The sequence below is a fragment of the Accipiter gentilis genome, chromosome 29 (assembly GCF_929443795.1).
Source record: "Accipiter gentilis chromosome 29, bAccGen1.1, whole genome shotgun sequence".
Lineage (NCBI taxonomy): Eukaryota > Metazoa > Chordata > Aves > Accipitriformes > Accipitridae > Astur > Astur gentilis.
The window spans coordinates 7,567,270-7,586,633 of NC_064908.1; the positions used below are offsets into that span (position 1 = coordinate 7,567,270).

At 37.8% G+C, this 19,364-nt stretch overlaps 1 protein-coding gene across 2 annotated transcripts in view; it reads right to left on the bottom strand.

Annotated features, from left to right (window-relative positions):
- KDM5B (lysine demethylase 5B) overlaps nt 1-19,364 on the bottom strand; it is a 57,929-nt gene that overhangs the window by 26,137 nt on the left and 12,428 nt on the right. For both annotated transcript variants that reach the window (XM_049832369.1, XM_049832368.1), the window contains exons 2-11: nt 18,592-18,669; nt 17,101-17,223; nt 15,979-16,149; nt 9,820-9,954; nt 6,082-6,175; nt 4,293-4,396; nt 2,669-2,827; nt 1,996-2,115; nt 1,372-1,530; nt 747-928 (exon numbers count right to left, since the gene is read on the bottom strand). In XM_049832369.1, coding sequence (XP_049688326.1) covers nt 747-928; nt 1,372-1,530; nt 1,996-2,115; nt 2,669-2,827; nt 4,293-4,396; nt 6,082-6,175; nt 9,820-9,954; nt 15,979-16,149; nt 17,101-17,223; nt 18,592-18,669 — 1,325 coding nt within the window. The remainder of the gene's footprint in view (nt 1-746; nt 929-1,371; nt 1,531-1,995; nt 2,116-2,668; nt 2,828-4,292; nt 4,397-6,081; nt 6,176-9,819; nt 9,955-15,978; nt 16,150-17,100; nt 17,224-18,591; nt 18,670-19,364) is intronic.

Consider the following 19,364-nt stretch of genomic DNA (forward strand, 5'->3'; position numbering starts at 1 on the left):
ACTTAGGATCACTCAAACATTTGTTTTAATAATGTCAAGTACTAAGAAAGCAAGCGAATTAAGTCACTGACTACTTGGACTGTGCTACAGCGGCAGCTGTTTCAAGGAGCAGCAATTGAATAACCAACCAGAAAGATGACCTACTGAATAGCAGCTAGGATGTGGTTTTACCATTTTGCTGGAACACTTACGCAAACAAGGAAAGGTAAAGAGCTTGACGGGTTTCATTAAGAGTGACAAGAATAATTCAAACTCTAGAAAAGCTGTTGTAACGTGAGAAGTTTAAGTTCAATCTATTTAGAATATCAAAGAGATGGCAAAGATCTGTCCTGATTACAGCTGACAAGTGTTTGTTTGATGAGAGGATTTATGATAGAATGATCTAACAGACAAAAAAATATGCAGGATCCTAAGATTGTTAGTTGAAGCTAGATGATTTTAAAAAAAACTTGCATGGTTTTTAGTTTTACATTGAGCATAATAAAATATTTGATGGAGTATCTGCTGCATCTCTCATGGATTTTTTAAAACTGGGAATGGATGTCTCTTTCCAAAATATGACCTCTTGTCCAAAAGCAAATCAATGCAGGAATCACATGGTGTCAAATTTAACCCTGCTGCTACAGGATTGCAAGAGTTATCCTGGCCTGAACTCTGTGAATCTGGTTTTAGTCCACTAATTAAAAAGGGGAAGGGGGAATGAAAGGGAGATTGCTTCTCAGGCTGAGTTTATTCCTCAAACTCACCAATGCAGATAGTTAATCGAATAGCTCCAGTGGTCTTCTATATGCCAACAAAATGAAGAAAAGCACATTCCTACATATAGCCAGGGTAATTTCATTCCACATATGTCTGCAGTGATGTGAGCAAGAACAGACTGCTCCATCACAGGCATGTTGTTTAAATTCCAGCCACTATCAAGGTATTCCTGAAAATTGAACAGAACAGTCACAGGTTTATACAACATGAAGTAAAAAACCCAAGAAGGTACAACTGCCAAAACAGCAACAGAAGAAAAGCATCTTTCCGAACTGAAAAATATAAGAAACAGGTCAATGAATCAAAGAACAAAACCTCCACTGCCTTTGCTCCTTTCACAAACCTTATCCGACCTGCTTTGTTAAAATGAGAGTTTGTTGTTGTTCGGAAGTTAATAAATAACTTCTAGGATAAACTTGTGGCTTTTAATGTCTGGTCACAGCAAATTTTATTTAATCAAAACTCTGATATAATTCTCCTCTTCAAATACTGTGCCAGGTACACAAAACAAACACTTTGCAACCCAGTTCCATTATTGTGCTTTGAACCAAAGAGACTTATTTAATCAAGAACTGCAATACAAACATACACAGTGAACTAATAAAGACCTACCTCCTCTTCTGGTCTAACTTTAAATTTCCCACCCCTAACTGGGAAGCCACTGCCAAATTCCTTTGAAGCAATATCAGCTCCATATTCTACTGTCACATCCTCTTCAATGGTACTAACAAGTCTCCAGAATTCTTTTTCAACCAGCTCGGTGGGGACCATCTAGGCATGAGAAGAAGAAAAACAAGGAGTATATACTGAGGAATCAGTATATAAAAAGCATGTGCATAAAACCTAACTCAGGGTAGAACCTCCACTAGCTTGAAGTATTTCCCCATTTCAAAATTGTTTCAACAAGAGAAAAAAAAGATGCAGCAGAAGTGCTGTTCCACTCAGGACATGTCACTGCTTTGTTCTCTCAGGAACGAGTGACAGTTACAGAGTATTCTCTTCCTTACAGACACTTCTTCAAAACTGAAAAAAAACCCCAAACCAAGAAGCTGGTGGAACAGGAAACCATGACACCAACAAGAACAAGGATTCACTGATGTAAATGAGAACCTCTGATTTCAGATTTCATCCCATTCAAAAGCGGAATTTCCCCCTCCCCCTCAAAAGTTATATATTTTAACTAAGCACAAAAAATGAAATCTACATTATGGCATCAGGATAAATACATGAACATACATGTACTGGCATGTTAAAATAGTCTGACTTGAATGCATCTGCCATTTCTCCAAATGTGCGAAGTGTATAGTCTCTTGCTGCTTGTTCAAAACCAAATGCTTCTTGAGGCTTATTACACTCCTGCAATTGAAAAGATAATTATTTCCATAATGTATTAAATAAGACAGTCTGTGCTCAGACTTTACACAAATGGGCTACTATTACAGCACCTGATGGCTAAGGCAGCAGGACACCTGACCGAAATGAAGTGACTGCCCCAAGTTGCAGTGAGAAGAAGAAATTACTCTGCTTAATTCACCAAATCACAGTATTTATTTATATATCTGCATAAACAGTAAGTAATATGCCTAATTTCTCCTTCATCTAGTAGAGCTAAGCAAAAAAAAGATGCATAGACCTCCACACTGAAGCACCTAGTGAGACTCCAATTTTAAATACAGAGGAAAGGTGCCAAAAAAAATCCAATGTATTTTTTAAAGGCACATCAACTTTTGGCTCCAAAATATTAAGTGATAGCTTTCCAATTTGAAGCATGCCCAGTCTTCATTTTAGGTTTACCCTCTTATCACCTTATGTAATAACAAATTGTATTTCCAATCCCTAAGATCAAGTTTAAAAAACCCACAAAATAAAAAATAACCTTAAGCCTAACTGTTACAGTTTGTTGGATTACCTGAGCCAAACACTGGGGACACCTCCAGTCCCCTTTGGGAACATCATGAAGGGGTGGAATTAAACAAAAAGTATGGTAACTGTCATCACAGCCATCACACAACAGGAGACGGTCCTCATCATTACCACTGCCACATAAGAGACATACATACAAATCCACCTGTAACAAAAAATTGCCAGAGTAGGAATTTGAGCACTTAAGGTAACTCAGTTATCTGTAACGTTTGCCAAAGCTTATTTTTACTTTATCTCCAAAATGGAAATGAGACAAGCAAACACAGAATATTTATGTAAGAGTTTAAATAACCCCGCTCTATAATTTAAGGAAGGACCACAGAGTTGCAAGCCTTTCCATGTTCCATGTATTTTTTTTTTTTCCAAATGAGAGAAGATTTGATTCAGTGGCCAGGATAGTTTAAATCAGTAGTGTTGAGGATTCAGCAGGTATAATATAACACCTGCTAGTGGCTCACAAATCCTTTTTCTTGCTGCTCTCACATGCAGCATGTGTGCACAGATGTTTCATCCTCCTGTGAGACCAACTGTCTGGAGCCTCAGAGGAGAGAAAGGGGTTCCTCTTGATGGGATTGTTCCTCTTTTTCCCCAGAGATACTGGTCAAGACCTTCATTTTCATTTGGAATGGCACCAGTTTCCCAGCAGAGCTATGTGCTTTTGGGCAGGGGGGCAGCTGTTGAAGTCTGATGGAAGTTTTACCCAACAGCTACTGAGCCCCCAGGAAAAGGTGCAGGCACTCCAAACGTGGGAAGGGTTGTCTGCTGCCTGTCCTACACCACACCTTCACCAGCAACAGACTGAAGGCTCTTCTCAAATACAGAACAGAGCTGTGGGGACAAGCAGACTCTGTTGTCTTATGTTATTAAAAAAAGAAGCAGTATCTCCTGCTCCTTCCTGCAAGTTTTTTTTGTTTGGGAGCTGGGGGTGTCAGCTTCTAGGATTTGCACATTTCCTTCTCAGGTATCTAGCTATAGGTGTAGATTAAATGAAGAACATTTTTGATTTTAGGAAAGATCCAAGTAGTGGCATGGACAGGAAGAATCTCAGTATTGTCTTCTCAGAAGTGAGACAAACTACCATTGCTTTCAGTTTGGGATTTTTTTGGAGGGGGGGTGGTGGTATGTGGAGCGTTGGAGCAGGAACAGGGTTGGTTTTTTTAAGAAGCATCTGAACAGCAAAGCTTCCAAGTTAGTGCTGAAATTGTGGAATAAGTGGCAGGTCTGCTGGAAAGCCAGGTGCCAAAGCTTGCATTAAGCTCCCTTGAGGTTAAAGAGTGATGGGGAGAGAGATCAGTTCACAGAAGAACTTCTATTTGGACTCTTCTTTCAAAATGCTTATTTCAAGATTGTGCCTTGGAGACAGAAAACAAGTCATTTTAATTATAGATAGTGAAAGTTAACTATCCTGTTATTTTCAGCTTTGTAACAGCACGAAGCTTTACAAGTATGTACATTCCAGCAGGCACAGACACTGCTTTGTTTCAAACACAGGGTTACATGAAGAAGTCCTTAGTGCGATATAAATGACATGAGATTTCACTACATACCCAAGAGAAACCCAGAAACACCTGCAATCAATATGAAGCAGCAAGAAAGCAGGGCATACTCACAGCATTAGTAGGTTTTTTAGATCGGACTTTGGATTTGTCTTTCTCTGGTTCCCCAGCATGTTCTCTCTTCTCAGAAAGTTTCACTGTGCTATGCATTTCCTTTTCTGGTGCAACAGCAAAAAAAAAAAAAGAGGGTATTACAAAATCTTTTAATGCTTAGCATTACTTGTTATTATTTATTTGTTATCACTTGTTACACTGCATCACTCCAAGTTATTTGCTGAATTACTTGTTATACCATACACACACTTGTTTCAGCTAACAATGCAAGATTTGAACACCTGCAATACCTACACGAGCCAGTATTATCAGAAAAAACAAGCATATGCCATCACAAGGTAGCAATGACTACCACAGCCCACATGTTTTGAGTTTTAAAGCCCATTTAAATTAATTTAATTTAAATTATGACTATCTTCATAAGCAAAGATTTTGTTTCCATGTAGTGTTAACAACTGTGCTTGAATTACTCCATCAATTTTACAGCAGCATGTCACATGGAGGCTGAAACAACACTACAGCTTCCTACGATGATCTTCACACTTCAGTTTCTTCTAGCAGTAGCTTTCACAAAAATGTATCGTCAAAGATGAGCACGCAGCAGGAGCGGCCTGATAGAGAAGCAGTTCCTCTACATTCTTACACTCCTACCCAATTTGGGCATGTCTCCACTCAAGTCTTCATTCCTGACATTATTAAAAAAGAAAACACAAAAAAACCCCACACCCCCAAATCCATACAACAGAACATGGAGAATCCCAGGGCTCTGGTGCTGAAGACGAAGGGGCAACAAAGTTCTTAGCTAAAGTTAGAAGTAAGCTAGAGACCTTTACACCTGGACATGAGACAGTCCAAAGCACTTCCTGGAGTCCGAGAGCTAGCAAAGATATTAAAGAGAAGAATATCTATATCTATCTATGAAATTTAAGCATTAAAAAACTGTCTAGATCTTTCTCCTTCTGCTCTTCAGGAGGAAAAAAGAAAAAAGGTTAATGCTTACAGACACTCCTTCAAGAAAAAAAAAATCAAATTAAAAAAGACCACAGTCTACACAAATTCTTGGGGGTGGGGGTGGAGGAATATTTTGAATGAACAAAGGAGACTGACAAACTGCTTAGTTAATTTCAATTATTAAGTAGTTGTAAATGGTTCCTGTGTTTGCTTTGCTGAATTATTTGTCAACAAGCTTACTCTTCTGTTTGATGGCATTAAACATTTCTTCTCAGTCTGAAATTATTTGTTAAGGAGATATAATAACAGACTCAGAACTACCGATAGAAGCAATTTAAAAATCATATTATGGGAACTTTATCGTTAAGTTCACAGCATACTATCTTTTGCCTTCATTGAGTTTCATTTCCTGATTTCAAATTCAAATTCTTTCCTAAAAGTGTCTGAAATCTCATACGTTCTTAAAAGAGTTTCCTCTATTTAAAGCTAGTTGATTGATGCTAGCTATTTAAAATACACATAGAAATATGCCTCAGATATCATTTCTGATTGCTCCATAAGAGACCCTGAAGTTTTAAAAAGTAGGAATTTTTTTTTTCAACTGAAAACATCTTCTTCTCCAAGAAAACTCAATCACTTACAAAACAAACTAAAAGAATTCAAAGCCATAAAAGGACTTTTACAATAAATTCCAATTTAAAAATGAAGTTAACAGAAGTATTTTTTTAAAATACTTTGAATTGTTCCAACTGCTGAATTTAACTGGTCTTAAAACGAGTTTGTACAAATTTACAGAAACTGCATTCACATTTTGATTCACTCCCCACTTGTCACTCACCATTTTCACACTTTGGAGGTGCACATCCCATTCTACATCTCAGATTATGAGTTCTGGCTTCTGGAGGGTCAGATTCAGTTTTAACATTGGTTGCCTTAAAAAAACAAACAAACAAAAAAAAAAAAAAAAAAAAAAAAAGAAAAAAATCAGTACTGTCCTTAGATGGAACACCTTGGTTTTACACTTGTATTTGGGAAAATGTTCACTGCCATCTAAACTCACGGCTGCTTGCCCAAGTATGGACTGATGATTTTGGAATATACAGCTGGCCACTGCACACAGTGCTGCGGGAAAGGCTGCATACCCAAAGAGATCCAACCTGCAACTATGTCCAACACTCAAAGTCCTAACAAGAGAGCACCTATTAAGATCTAAAGAACTCTCTGCAAGTCTGTACAGCCGAGTAACTTTGGTGGCAGACCCTGCAAGGTTTTAAAATACACCTTTCAATACTCTCAAGAGCTGAGAAAAGAACTAGGAAAAAAAGATAATTTTGACTTCCACAATAAAAAAATATTTCTGCATACAATTCTTAATCCACTCTGATAAATGCCAAGAGAGGACTGCAAAGGTTCAGAGAACAAGCTGCTGTGAGACACAAACACTTCATTGAGGTACAATTGAGGTCTTAAAACTTGTAACCTGACTTGTTTTAAGAAAAAGCCAGGGAGATGGAAGTCAGATAAAGATTCTGAGGACTTAATTTAAACTCAAAAAAACCATTTTATACTGATAAACAAATAAATCTAAAAAGGCAACCTGAATTTCTGAAATACTTGTATTCAATTATTTAAAAATTAGTTCAGGGAGAAATAACAGGGAACAACCTGGAGAGATTTGAAAGGAAATCCTACAAAAAGCCTGTGCCAATAATGATACCATGTTTTTAGGTTGATTTCAGCAGACCTTGATAAGAAGCAAAGGAGCAAGTAACTTTGGTCTTTCATATTTTCTTTTACTCTTGAGAAGCAGAACATACTCCAGTCTTCTAAGCAGGGAACTCAGTGTATTGTGGAGCTTTCAACACAGAATAATGTTTTTTCATTTAATTCTTATATTTCTTCCCTGAAGTTTTGAGACTGTGGGAGAACAATTCTCAAATCCCTCAGCGTAAAGATGGGTTTCTCCAACATTGTACTTTTTACGCTTAATTTCTTAAGGAAATGAGGTCATGCAACCACTTTCTTGCTACTCACACAAGTCAGTCTACTACCAACCACTCCCTGAACCCCAAATAATGGGATTTGTTGGCCTAGCTCTAAAAGCATGACTTCCAGGCTGAATGCATCATCAGGTATTCAAAGGGGTGGGGGTGGGGGAGGTGGAGGGGTGTAGGCTTGTTTGGTTGGTTAGTTTGGATTTCTACAGAGGTGGTTTTGACATTATTTTCCCTTCACTTTCTGTGTTCTCTTTGTCCAAACTATTGTCTCCATGAGACCGGGCAGAGGTCCCATTGCTCAAGATCTGCAAAAAAATGCTGTTCATTATATTTAGTAATACTGAATAAGAGTCAGTTTGCACTGATCCTCAAGCAATTCTATAACAGATGCTCCATCTTCTGCATCTTTGACTTCTATGAGTTGCACCCTTATTCTGTGCTTAAGCCTATATAAAGAGCAGCTCTTTTTCGGCCTGAGTCTTTCATTATATCGACTCATCTCACTTTCACTTCTGTAGCATTGTTCTGGTCTTTTACGCTTACTTTTCTACATCAAGCACCTAAATCCTTTGCCTTTCAAAACCAGCCTATGGCTGTCACTCCCCTGTTCCTTGCTAATTATGAATGTTTTCTCCTAAGTGTTTACTCACCAAGTAGGAAAGGGCAAGGTAAAACTGTCTTACAATTGCAAACTAACACTTATCCCACAGGCTGTATTTTTTGCTAGTAAGAATAATTTACAATATTTTCCTGCAGTTCACTTATTTTAAATGTTTATACTAGATGGTTAGCCTTTGAAAAGCAGGAAATGTCAAACTGGTAAACGTAAGAATGAACTTAGATTTTACAATTTAAGACACTGACAAATCCTTGTATATCTCATTAGAGCAAGAGGTTGAGACAAGTTAACCAAACATTACTACTTTGCAAAAATCAACTCCTTGTAGCTTCAATGTAGAATAAAATGGATTTAATCAACTTAGCTGACTTTGCACTGAAACGGAAAAGAAACATTCACATTAACAAATCTTAACTTTCGGAAATTACTGTCTTAAAACACTACAGCTGCTTGCTAAGCTAGTCAGTCCATGCTGCTTAATTCAGCCTTAGCTCTGTATGTTTCCATTCTATTCTTAATCAAGTATTTTCTGTCCACAAAAAGTAGATGCTCAGGGAAAGAGCTGAGAGGATAGGCTTGTATTTTGGCTGAGTAGCTAGTTTTCACAGAAATGACAAAAATGTGCATTCTTTGTTAGTCACTGTCATCTGACACCAGTGTCGGAGGAGAAGCTAAAATTTTAGTATATATGTGCCCTGCTGTTAATCTTTAAAGGATACATGAGAACTAGCATCTTTCAATCACAGGCAGATGCTTCAAATTGGAAGTTCCAGATCAAACTACTGAGGTTTCCTCAGAATTACAAATCTATTTGTAACAGGGTATTTGAGTGGAAAAGCTTTAGAAAACCTTAATTGTAACTTATTAACTAATTATAGGCATAATTTGCAACAACTAAGCTGTACTACTTGGTAGTAATAAAGACCAAGACTAGAACGATGGGAGTTACTAAAGAGTCTGAAACAAACTTAAATAGAAATCTGGATTATAAACAGAGAGTCAAACATGACCTTCCTAACTCATGATGTCACCGCTAATAAGACTGTCTCCTGGGAATAAGCCTCCCCTACTCTTCATTTGCTCAAACAAAAGAAAGAGTAAACTCTCTGAAGGCAAGAACATCAGTCTGGAAAGACTGAAGTCACAGCACCACAGTTTTGCAGCAATGAAGACGACGCATCACAGTCTCCTAAAATATGTCCTCACAGGAGAACTCTATGCAGATTTAATCAATAAATTTATGCTTATCCAAGTAAATATTATTTCTTAAGCACATGTAAGATTAATCCTGTTTGGTTGTACAAAACCATACTGACTTAATGTTATGCAATTGTTTCCTTATGTTGCATAGTGAAAGCAAATTGATAGAAGTCAGTAAAAAATGAAATACAACAATGCTAGTGTTATAACAAAAACCTTCTCTGCTCTAACATCTGGCTTCAACTCATGAGAGATTTACAGGAACCTCTCAACACATTTAAAGAATAACTACTGTTCACTGGCTATCCTCTGAGGAAATGAGAGAGATCAAAGCTGCAAAAGAGAAGCTTCATGTCTAGAATTTGTCACCTGTATTTTAATCTATGAGCCCCATATTATTTATAATCATGCTAAAAACATTATTATAGCATACACACTCATAACTAATGTGTCAGTGGAACAGCTTCAGTAGAAGAGCTGCTTAGAACTCCAAACCTCAGTAACACACTTTTTAAAGTATCACAAAATCCTTACCATATTATTTATAATTTATGCAATTATAAATATTTAACAATGACAAAGAAAATGTTAAACAGCTGTTTACTGTGCATATACATTTAGTGATCTGATCGAAACAACATTTGTCCTGTAATTCAACTAAAACCTGTTGTGCCATGTTGCTAGGCAAACTATCGATGCGTTATGATTTCAAGCTCGATCACCACAGAACATTTGCCCATATAAAGACAGATTATCTCACCTCTGCTCTTAGGCGTTTTGCTCGACGAGCAGGTGGACAAGTTTCAGATGGCTGAACAGACTGTCTCTGTGGAATATCATGGGGCTTATATTCCTTGTCCTTTGTGTCACTAGTGAGATCTGGTTTCTGCAAGCACTAAAGAGACACAATTTGATTACTTAATTTCTGCCGCCGCTTCTAATACCAATTTTGTGTACAACAATTTCCTGGCTAATGTGAAAGAATACAGACAGGGCTTTAATAATTGCTGTGCTGAGTTAATAAAAACAGTATTTATGAGAATTGTAACATTACCTATATGAACAAGTCACAAAATCACTTTTTCCTGTCCTTTTACTGAATGCAATAACCATAATAAAGGATCTTCAATAAAGCTGAATTCAACATTTAAATGTTACAAGCCCCAAACATTTCTCTATGGGAATACCAATACCAATTCTTCTAGTAGATGGTGCTTTTGGAGACTGTACAGCATACTGGAAACTGCTGTAGCGTCCTCAGGTTGCCTTACTGTAAGGCTAACATACAGAGCAATATAAAAGTAAATTACAGCCTATCATACATCCCTGTCTTAACTGAAATACAATTTTGTCCGAAAAACATTGCAGAAGCTACGTTCTTTATGTTTTGGAGAGGGCAACTCTGCTGCATGAATTAAGGGCAGAAGAGAAGAAGATGCAAGAACAGTTTTAGTTCTTCAAAGCTGCTGAATGAACGCATTTAATTGCTGAAAACTGTGCATACATTTGGCAAGAAAAGTAATAATTAATGACAATTCCAAGTTTGTCAAGCCACACAACATTCAGTAACAGCAGACAAAATATTAACACTTTTTAATGAGTAAACAATGAACCTTGAAGAAAGAAAAAGTCTTATGTTTTCAGAAAGTATTTCACACAAATTGCTGGATCTACATTTCCTCAGTTCTGTTAATCTGTTGCCATAACAAGCATTTTCTTACCAAGAGAGAAACAGGACAGGAACTACAAGAGAACCACTGCAGCAGCATAAGGACTGATGTTCTGTAGACAGCACCAAAATGAGACTTTCAGAAACAAATGATAGTGAGAAGAGGGGATAGGAAAAAGGAAGGAAAAGTGGCATTTTAGAAGACAAGTCCATGCTGAAAGAAGTATGTATTTAACAAAAAAGAAATATCAGTCAAAGGTAGCGGGATATCATTAACTATCACCCACAGACACTCCACAACACTGCTCAAAGAAACCTCCAGAATTTCTGTTTTATTTAGGACTGCCTTCAATCTTAGACTTTGCAAGCTCTAGACTCGTTCTTTGAAAGCAGATGTCTGACTTAATTTCAACATTAAATACACAAAACCACCCAACTTTGCAGCTTATGCATGTGAGCAGTAAGTCCTGGGTGATGCTCAAAGTTGGGCACACTCCCATGCGGTGTACTTGGAGGCCACAGAGCATTGCAGCTAGCTCTTCAGAAGAGCATGCTCCCTTAAAGCTCACACCAAAAGAAGATATGTGCATTATTTAGCATTAACATCAGTGGGAGAAAGTAAAAAATAATTTCTCAGGACAGAAAATAGACAAGCAGAAAAGGCAAGTGAGTAGGAAAAACACAAAAATGAGAGAACAGAAAAGCAAATGAGATCAATGCTACATAGAACATTGCCAAATTTAATGATTTCTATAAGATCTGGTTCCTTGAATCATTGCCTCATGTGAAACCCAAATCTTTCACTAAAAAAAAAAAAAGTCTATTCCTGGTAATAGAGGACATACAATCCTTGAAAGCAAATATCTAGAAGGCAAACAGCTTTTCCTAAACAAAAGGGTAATGAAAACTTGAAAGAGAGAAACAACAAATAGCATAACTTGCCTCACTTCAGTGGAGTGTCCAAGCAAAAAAAAAAGAAAAAGCACTGTTCACTGAAGAAAGCCCAGAAGACATTTCCTAAATATTGAGGTTTCAACAACTATTTAAGCAGAAACATTTCCCAGTGCCTCAGTAACCCGAAAGCAAAGCAGTAGTATGAAATGGCTATTAATTAACATTTTCAAATGTAACTAGACGAAGAACTAGCAGTGTAAGTCCTGTCTTAAGGATGGGAATTCCTCTGAACCCATTCTACTCCTAGACTGACATGATCAACTGCAAGCATGTGTCTTTAACCAAAGACAGTAGCTGCCATTTCTTCGTTCCTTTCCTTTTCCAACCGGCAGAGCCCTTCTGGTAAGATGAAGCTTCTATCAGTAATTTACCATGAGCTCATCCTATATACTGTGATCTAGCATGTGATCATGATCTCCTGATATTCTGACAAGATGGTTGCACATATAATCCTTGAACTCCAAGACAGTAAGTTAAAAGACCATCAGCCGAAACCATTAAGGAGCAGCTCCTTCGGCAGGCAAAGGACAGAGGAGGAATGTTCACAAGGCCTCTGGGATTTCAAAAGATGGGGGAAAAAATAGGGATACAATTAATCTCCTCCAGGTTTAGATGTTTATGAAATAGTAATTTACACATAAGCTAATCACCCAGGCTCCCTGTACTTGCAGAATACAACAGGCCTACTACCCCTGCTACATATCTACTTGAGGATAAGAACCACCAACTCCAGAAGTGCTTTTTTTTCTCCAGAAACAACAAAGCGTCCTAGAGAACTATCTTACAGAAACATCTTTGTGAGAGGCATACACATATAAATCTTTGGACATATGAATCCCACTCAGGACATTAAAGCCTTAGTTTGGAAAAGAGACCGGACCCATAGTTACTGAACCAGTTGTATTCACTGAAAAACAGAACACCACAAGACCATCTCTAGTCGCCCAAACTGTAGCTGCATTTTAAATCATGCAAACATCTGGGCAATGCAGCACAGAAGATGCATTGACAGAAGATTATCAATTGATGCAGGGGGACATTTATCCCTCTGGGCATATAGTGTGATTCTGTAGGTTACTACAGCTAAGAATATAAGGGAGGCACAGACAGTAAGAACCAGTACATCAATAGGTTTACCGCAACTGGTCTGGAGACAAACGCCCAAAACCTGTCTAGTCCAATGTTTCAAGATAAGAATAAAACAAATACACCCCTGCAGAGAGCTGCTTTCAGTATTAGAAACTGGCTGATTCAAGAAATTTTTGCCATTTGACTGAACAAGAGCTTTAATAAAAACATGCTGTCTGTTCACCTCTGAACAGCTCCAGATATTTTCACTATTTTAGTATGTATATAGAAATATCTCCAGCTGGGATATCTGTCAAAATAACTCCTGAAGCCAGTTTAACGTATATTTAAGCCACACATAAACAATTAATGCTATACACAGATCTCATCCAGATTCAAGTTATAGCATAGTCATTAGTGGAAACTACATCATTACATATTTTCCGCTTTTGCAGAAAAAAGTCAATGAATATTGCAAGTACTACCAATAAAAAAAAAATTCAAAAAAAATCAGTGAATGCAAGCAGTAGTCTTTTATGGATGATCATCCTGGCTGCATGAAAAGTTTCTCTCAAAAGGCTTGTTGAAATTATCATAAGAAGGAACCACACTTCTCAAACTGACAGCTGTCAAATCGAATAGCTACATCTTCTCCAAAACCAAAAATCACAGATGCTTAGATTCCCAGTAAAGCACTGAATAGACATACAATAAAACGGACACCTACACAAGAAGCATCTGGGAAAGCACCACTTATTGAGAACACATGGAAGACAGCCAAAAAGAATCTCATCTAATATTCTTCTTCAAAAAATGTACTGCAAAACAAACTCAGTTGGAAGACAACATTGTCAGGAGGGAAAAAAAAAAAGTCAAATCTTAAGAGTGAAAAATGAGCTAAACCCAACATATTTCTGTGGATTCTCTCAGTTCACTGAAAATATCCATCTCTGCCACATACAGGATGGGAATATTTTAACAACTTGGGTGGGGTGGGGTGGTGGTGTTAAAAAAAGAAATGAAGTTAACCATACCTACATAGCTTTTCCAGAACTGCATCCACTAAACACATCAGTTTGGAACAACTGTCAGGTGCCCATTGCAAGAGAAAGCTTCGAAAGTTACATTTTAAAAGAAGCTTGACCTCATTTAAGAAGGCTTTTCTCTTCTAAAAGGGTCCACTCCTGAGAAAACCATGAATGTAAACAGCAACTGGGTGATAGACACTCACATGGGGAACCTACATTTCCAAGGAAGTGTGATACTATGTTAACTGTTTTACAACTTTTAATTAAATCTTTCCTTGTGCAATTGCATCTCAAAAATATGAAAGCAAAGCTAGGTGTCACAAAACACACCAGCTTAAAATAAAAAAACAAACAAAAAAAAACAGCCAAAAAAAAACCCCCGCACACCAACAAACCGCAGTTTTCAGACCTTCTGTTAGGTCTGCAAAGTTTTCAATGAAATGCTGTCCTGGTTTCAGCTGGGATAAAGTTAATTGTCTTTCTAGTAGCTGGTATAGTGTTATGTTTTGGATTTAGTATGAGAAGAATGTTGATAAGACACTGATGTTTTCAGTTGTAGCTAAGTAGTGTTTAAGTCAAGGATTTTTCAGCTTCTCATGCCCAGCCAGCAAGAAGCCTGGAAGGGCACAAGAAGTTCGGAGGGGACACAGTCAGGACAGATGACCCAAACTGGCCAAAGGGGTATTCCATGACATGTGATGTCATGCCCAGTATATAAACTCAGGGGGAGTTGGCCTGGAGGGGGTAGATCACTGCTTGGGATTGGTCAGCAAGTGATGAGCAATTGCATTGTGCATCACTTGTTTTGTATATTCCAGTTCTTTTATTAGTACTGTGATTTTATTATTATTATCTTTATTAGTTTCTTTCTTTCTGTTCTATTAAACTGTTCTTATCTCAACCCATGAGCTTTACCTTTTTCCTTCCGATTCTCTCACCCATCCCACTGGGTGAGGGGGAAGTGAGTGAGCGGCTGCGTGGTGCTTAGCTGCTTGCTGGCTGGGGTTAAACCACGACAAATCGGCAACTGCCTTCAGAAAATGCTGTTGCTTTCCATTGTTTAACATGAATGTGTTTGAGATAAGGTAAAATATTTTTGATACAGCACTTTCCCTAGCAGGAAGATTTTTATATTCAGCTATATTTTGTTCTTATCCTCCGTTTGAAAAACACTCAAAACTACACAAGTTACATTATTTTTTCTGAAGGGTCTGCAGAATCTAGCTGTTCTTCACTGAAAAGTGATCATCACTAGCTAAATAAAAAGCTTTCAATTTCAACCTTTGTTGACTTACATCAAATCCCTCCCTCATTTTGGTAGTTTTATGTAAAAGGCTAGCATAAATTTCTGTAGACAGTGACATGCTTGTAACAGGATTAGGGCTTTTATTGGTTAAAAAAAGTCAACACTCTTCTCTTTGAAAGATCATCATGGTAAGAGTGTTTCAAATAAATAAAAATAGATGTTGGCAACTGCAACCTATTTTGGTTTTCCAAATAAATGACTACTGCTCTAAAAGAAAAGCCCTATTCTTCATTAAATATTATGTTGCTTCCACTCTCAACCAACCCTGAATTTTGTTTTAATGGCCATATCTAAGCAGGAAGGATGAAGATTTAAGCTTGAGAAAAGTCACAAGCCATACTGTTAACTATATTGCAATATCCATGAAGCATTCTTGAACTTGGACACCCTTAGTGAAAGCAAGATGAGTTACTGCCACAAAACTGCCATGGTTTGATATAGTTCCTCAGTCACTCCGCGTGCAAGTGATACAGACCCATAGCACTGTTGTTCTATCTGAGAGACGGACCTATAATGATCTGTGAATATAGTAGTATTTTGCATTTGACAAAACAGCATTAAAGAAATCATTATAGGAAGTCTGAAAGTTCGTTACCATGAGGCTTCTGTAAAGTGTATAGAGAAAATACAAAAAGGTAGTATTCAAAGCAGTCAGTAAGAGGTTACCTTGAAGTAATTCTAAAAACTTTACTTTTGATTAAAAGTTTGCCTATAGTTTTCTGAATTGCTTGCATCAATGCCACAGACTGAATCTTTGTCACCGGCATGCCATAAAGCATAAAATGTAGCCTTTGGAAATGTTCCATGAATAAAAAAAAAAAAAAAAAAACCAAAAAAAAATACACCCCCCCAAAAAAAACCCTCAGAACTTCAGTTAGCTTCAACATAGCTTACCAATAGGCTCGCTCCAGACTGGAATAAGTTGTAAGGATAGAGAATGCGCTCATAATGTGCACGGATGTGTGAACCCACAGCTTTGCCAGGAGCAAAACCCATCCTAGTGGCTATTTTGGTCCATTTTCTTTCCTTGCAAACTACATCAAATCCTCCTTCTTCTGCAACGAGCTAAAAAGCAAAACCAAAATGGTTATATATTTAATACTAAAATAATGAGCGTTTAAGGAAAGCACTGCTAGTTTAAAAGGCAAGACAACGCCACAATTGCTGTTTTAAACCAGAAAAGTATAGATTTTAAAAAAAACCACAAAACATGAAAGGTATTTAAAAGCTATAACTGGAACGTACAACATATAACCTATTCAGGAATTGTAAACTTGTTGAATTACTTTACAAACAAGTCGGCACCTGTATTAGATGACCAAACAGTAATTCAGCCTACTTTTAAGAATTTGTCTGGCTGCAATTTGTCACGCCTCCACTTTGTATTCCAACAGGACTTTCTAGCACAGTACAATCGGTTTTTCTCACTGGAACAAGTACTATGAGATAGGCTCAAAAGCAACCAAATAAAAACTACCCTAAACATACAAGAAAACAGAGCAAACATATCCTTGGGGTCAGTGAATCCCATCCCTTACTAGTAGAATACATAAACTCCTCCAGAAGTTTTACAGGCTTCATTCACCAGGGTTCCTTGGGCTTCTTTAGGTTCCTTGGGCTTCTTTACTGAATCAGGCTGAGCGAGCAGCTGCATGGTGCTTAGTTGCTGGCTGGGGGTAAACCACAACAGTCTCCTGTATTTCTAATGGAAATGCTGTTATTGTTCAGAAGCTGTCTCCAGTTAAGCCTAAGTTTATTCCTGACCAGTTTGTATCCCAAGTTCAACTTTAAAGGAGAGCTCGAAATTTAATTTGATCTCCTAGCTCACATGAAAACTCCCATGACACTGTATTTCTTACTATTTTGTCACATTAGCTATGTTATGTTAAACAAAGAAATACTTTTTTCAACTTAGATATACCCCAAAATCTCACTTGAAAAACTGTGATACCATCTCAGAAACTGAGATAACAGAACATCTTTTTAGGATGAGTTTCTCCCTTGTAAAAGTCTTACTCTATTAAGCTGAAATAAATCCAAGATCTTCCTCTCCACGTGTGGAATTTTCAGTGTACATCCTTGAAGCTCCCAAAACTTTGCAATCTGGTCCAGAAAATTCAGCTTTACACGAGTTTGGGCCTGAAAAAAACCAAAAACAAACAGACAAAGAAAATTAACTGCATACTAAATGCAGATTAAGCTTTTGTATCCCAGTGTTTATAAAGCTGCAGCCTCAGTTGCCTGCCTGGTTTTTCCCTCTGCAGGTGTAATTTTGCATTTTTCCCTCTTGTCATATGCAGAAAAAAAAAAATTCCATACAGATACCACCAGTCTTTCCTCAAGGCACTTTTTGTTGACTTTTACTGCATTTAGAAAAATACTTTCTGAGAACAGACAAGCAATGAGTTATTAATACTAAAAAATACCTAAACTAGCTGCATTGCTAGGATTTATTACATTAATAAATGTAATAAAAGTAATAGTTTCTTACAGTTTGGTTTATTTGTAATTAAAAAAAAAAATATGGCTAATTACAAAAAAAAAACCCAAAACCAAAACAAAACACAAAAAACCCCCAAACCTAAAAAAAGGGGTTTTCTGTTATCCCTTTGCACTCCCAACTGCATTTGTTTCATTTGTATGGATACAAACCAGTCAGGGCAGGGAAAGCGGACTACTGTTTGCACAGTAATTCACACAGTAAGACAACTGGACTGTTGCTGTGTTAAAGAGTAGTAGCTCAGACTTGAATTTTGACAGTTTATTTTCATCACATTTTCTATTCTTAAGGTAAAAAATGGCCATGTCTACACAGACTAGCTTGTTCTTAAAACTCCAGAGAGCTCCGAACCACTTTGTGTGCACACAAATCTGTCTTAGCATCCAAAGCCAGCTCTTACACTGGCACTTCACATAACCACATCAGGACTTTAGAAAACAAGCATCATGAGAAAAATCAGGCAGGCAAAGAGTCATCATCATTCCAATTCATACCAGCAGCGAGCTAACCAGGAATCCTCACCACTCCCTTCTTCTAGTCTGAATTCATGAAAGCAGTGAAAGAAAGTGCTTGCAAACAGCAAATTTCCACCAACTGAATCCAGATTTTGTAATTGTTTCTTCCAAATGGCTTGTTATTTTTAAAGCACTCTGTAAATGTTTCATCTCTTCTACTTTTAAAAGATGCTGTATATGTGCAAAACGCAGACACAAATCTATGGCACTTGAGAATTTGAGTTTAAACTCTTATAAGCACCTCTGTATGGAAAAGGCCTGAATTATGTTCCTTTAATGAGCATTAACTTTACTTTTTATGCTTTGTATGTTTTTAACTACGCTCTGAAACAGATTAATTTCTGTGCTCATTAAAAACTGATGTTCAGAGGTCCTGAGTGCTGTCAGCTCAAGTCAAACACAACTCATGGTCAATCCACTGGAAAACACCACCTCTCAAAAAAAAAATTTAAACATTTTGGAGAAGAAGCAATGTTCAGCTTTACAGTTTACCTCTAGTTCATTGAGCCTCTGGATCCTTGGTGTGAAGTGAAGCTTATCGACATCACATGCAAACGGAGGCTGCCAGTCCTGGAAACACATAAGAGTTTCATCAAAAGACCAGGAAAATGAAGGAAACATCTCCATATGACAATCAAATGCCAGGTAAGCCCAAAGCATGGAAGAGGTCTCCGTGGCTTCCAAACCCTCCTCAGCCCTACACAGCACAGCACATGCCCCTCTAGCGTGTGGCAGGAGGCCAGCGCAAGGGCTGCATCCCAACCTGTCAGCTATCACAGCCCACCACACTCCCAGCTCCGATGAGCTCTACTTCTGTTTCCAAATTACTTCACGGTGAACAAGCCTAGAAAGCAGGAAGAATGAGATATGCCGAGTGAGCTTCATTGTCTACCCCTTAAAATATTCATTGTGCCTTCGAAATAGATAATGAAACCACAAAATAAATGACATTTGGAGACTAAAGGACCTGTCCCAAAAGATAAGCTTCCAGCCACACACTGAGCCAGTCCACCCTCTCCTCTCCCCACCCAGGCAGAGTAGCTAAAGGTGCTGCACAGACCATTCGCCCTGGTCTCACAACAACCATCACCTGCCCAGGCCCATTCCCAAATGGGAACCATAGAACAGCTGAGGGTTGTGTCTGCTGGACAGCAAGAGGAGAACTCCTTGGGAAGTACTGCCGGCGTGCAAGTCAAACCCACCCAGCACTTTAAATGGGAGTAACAGAAACTCAGTTACAACTCTGAGATAGGATGTCACTTATC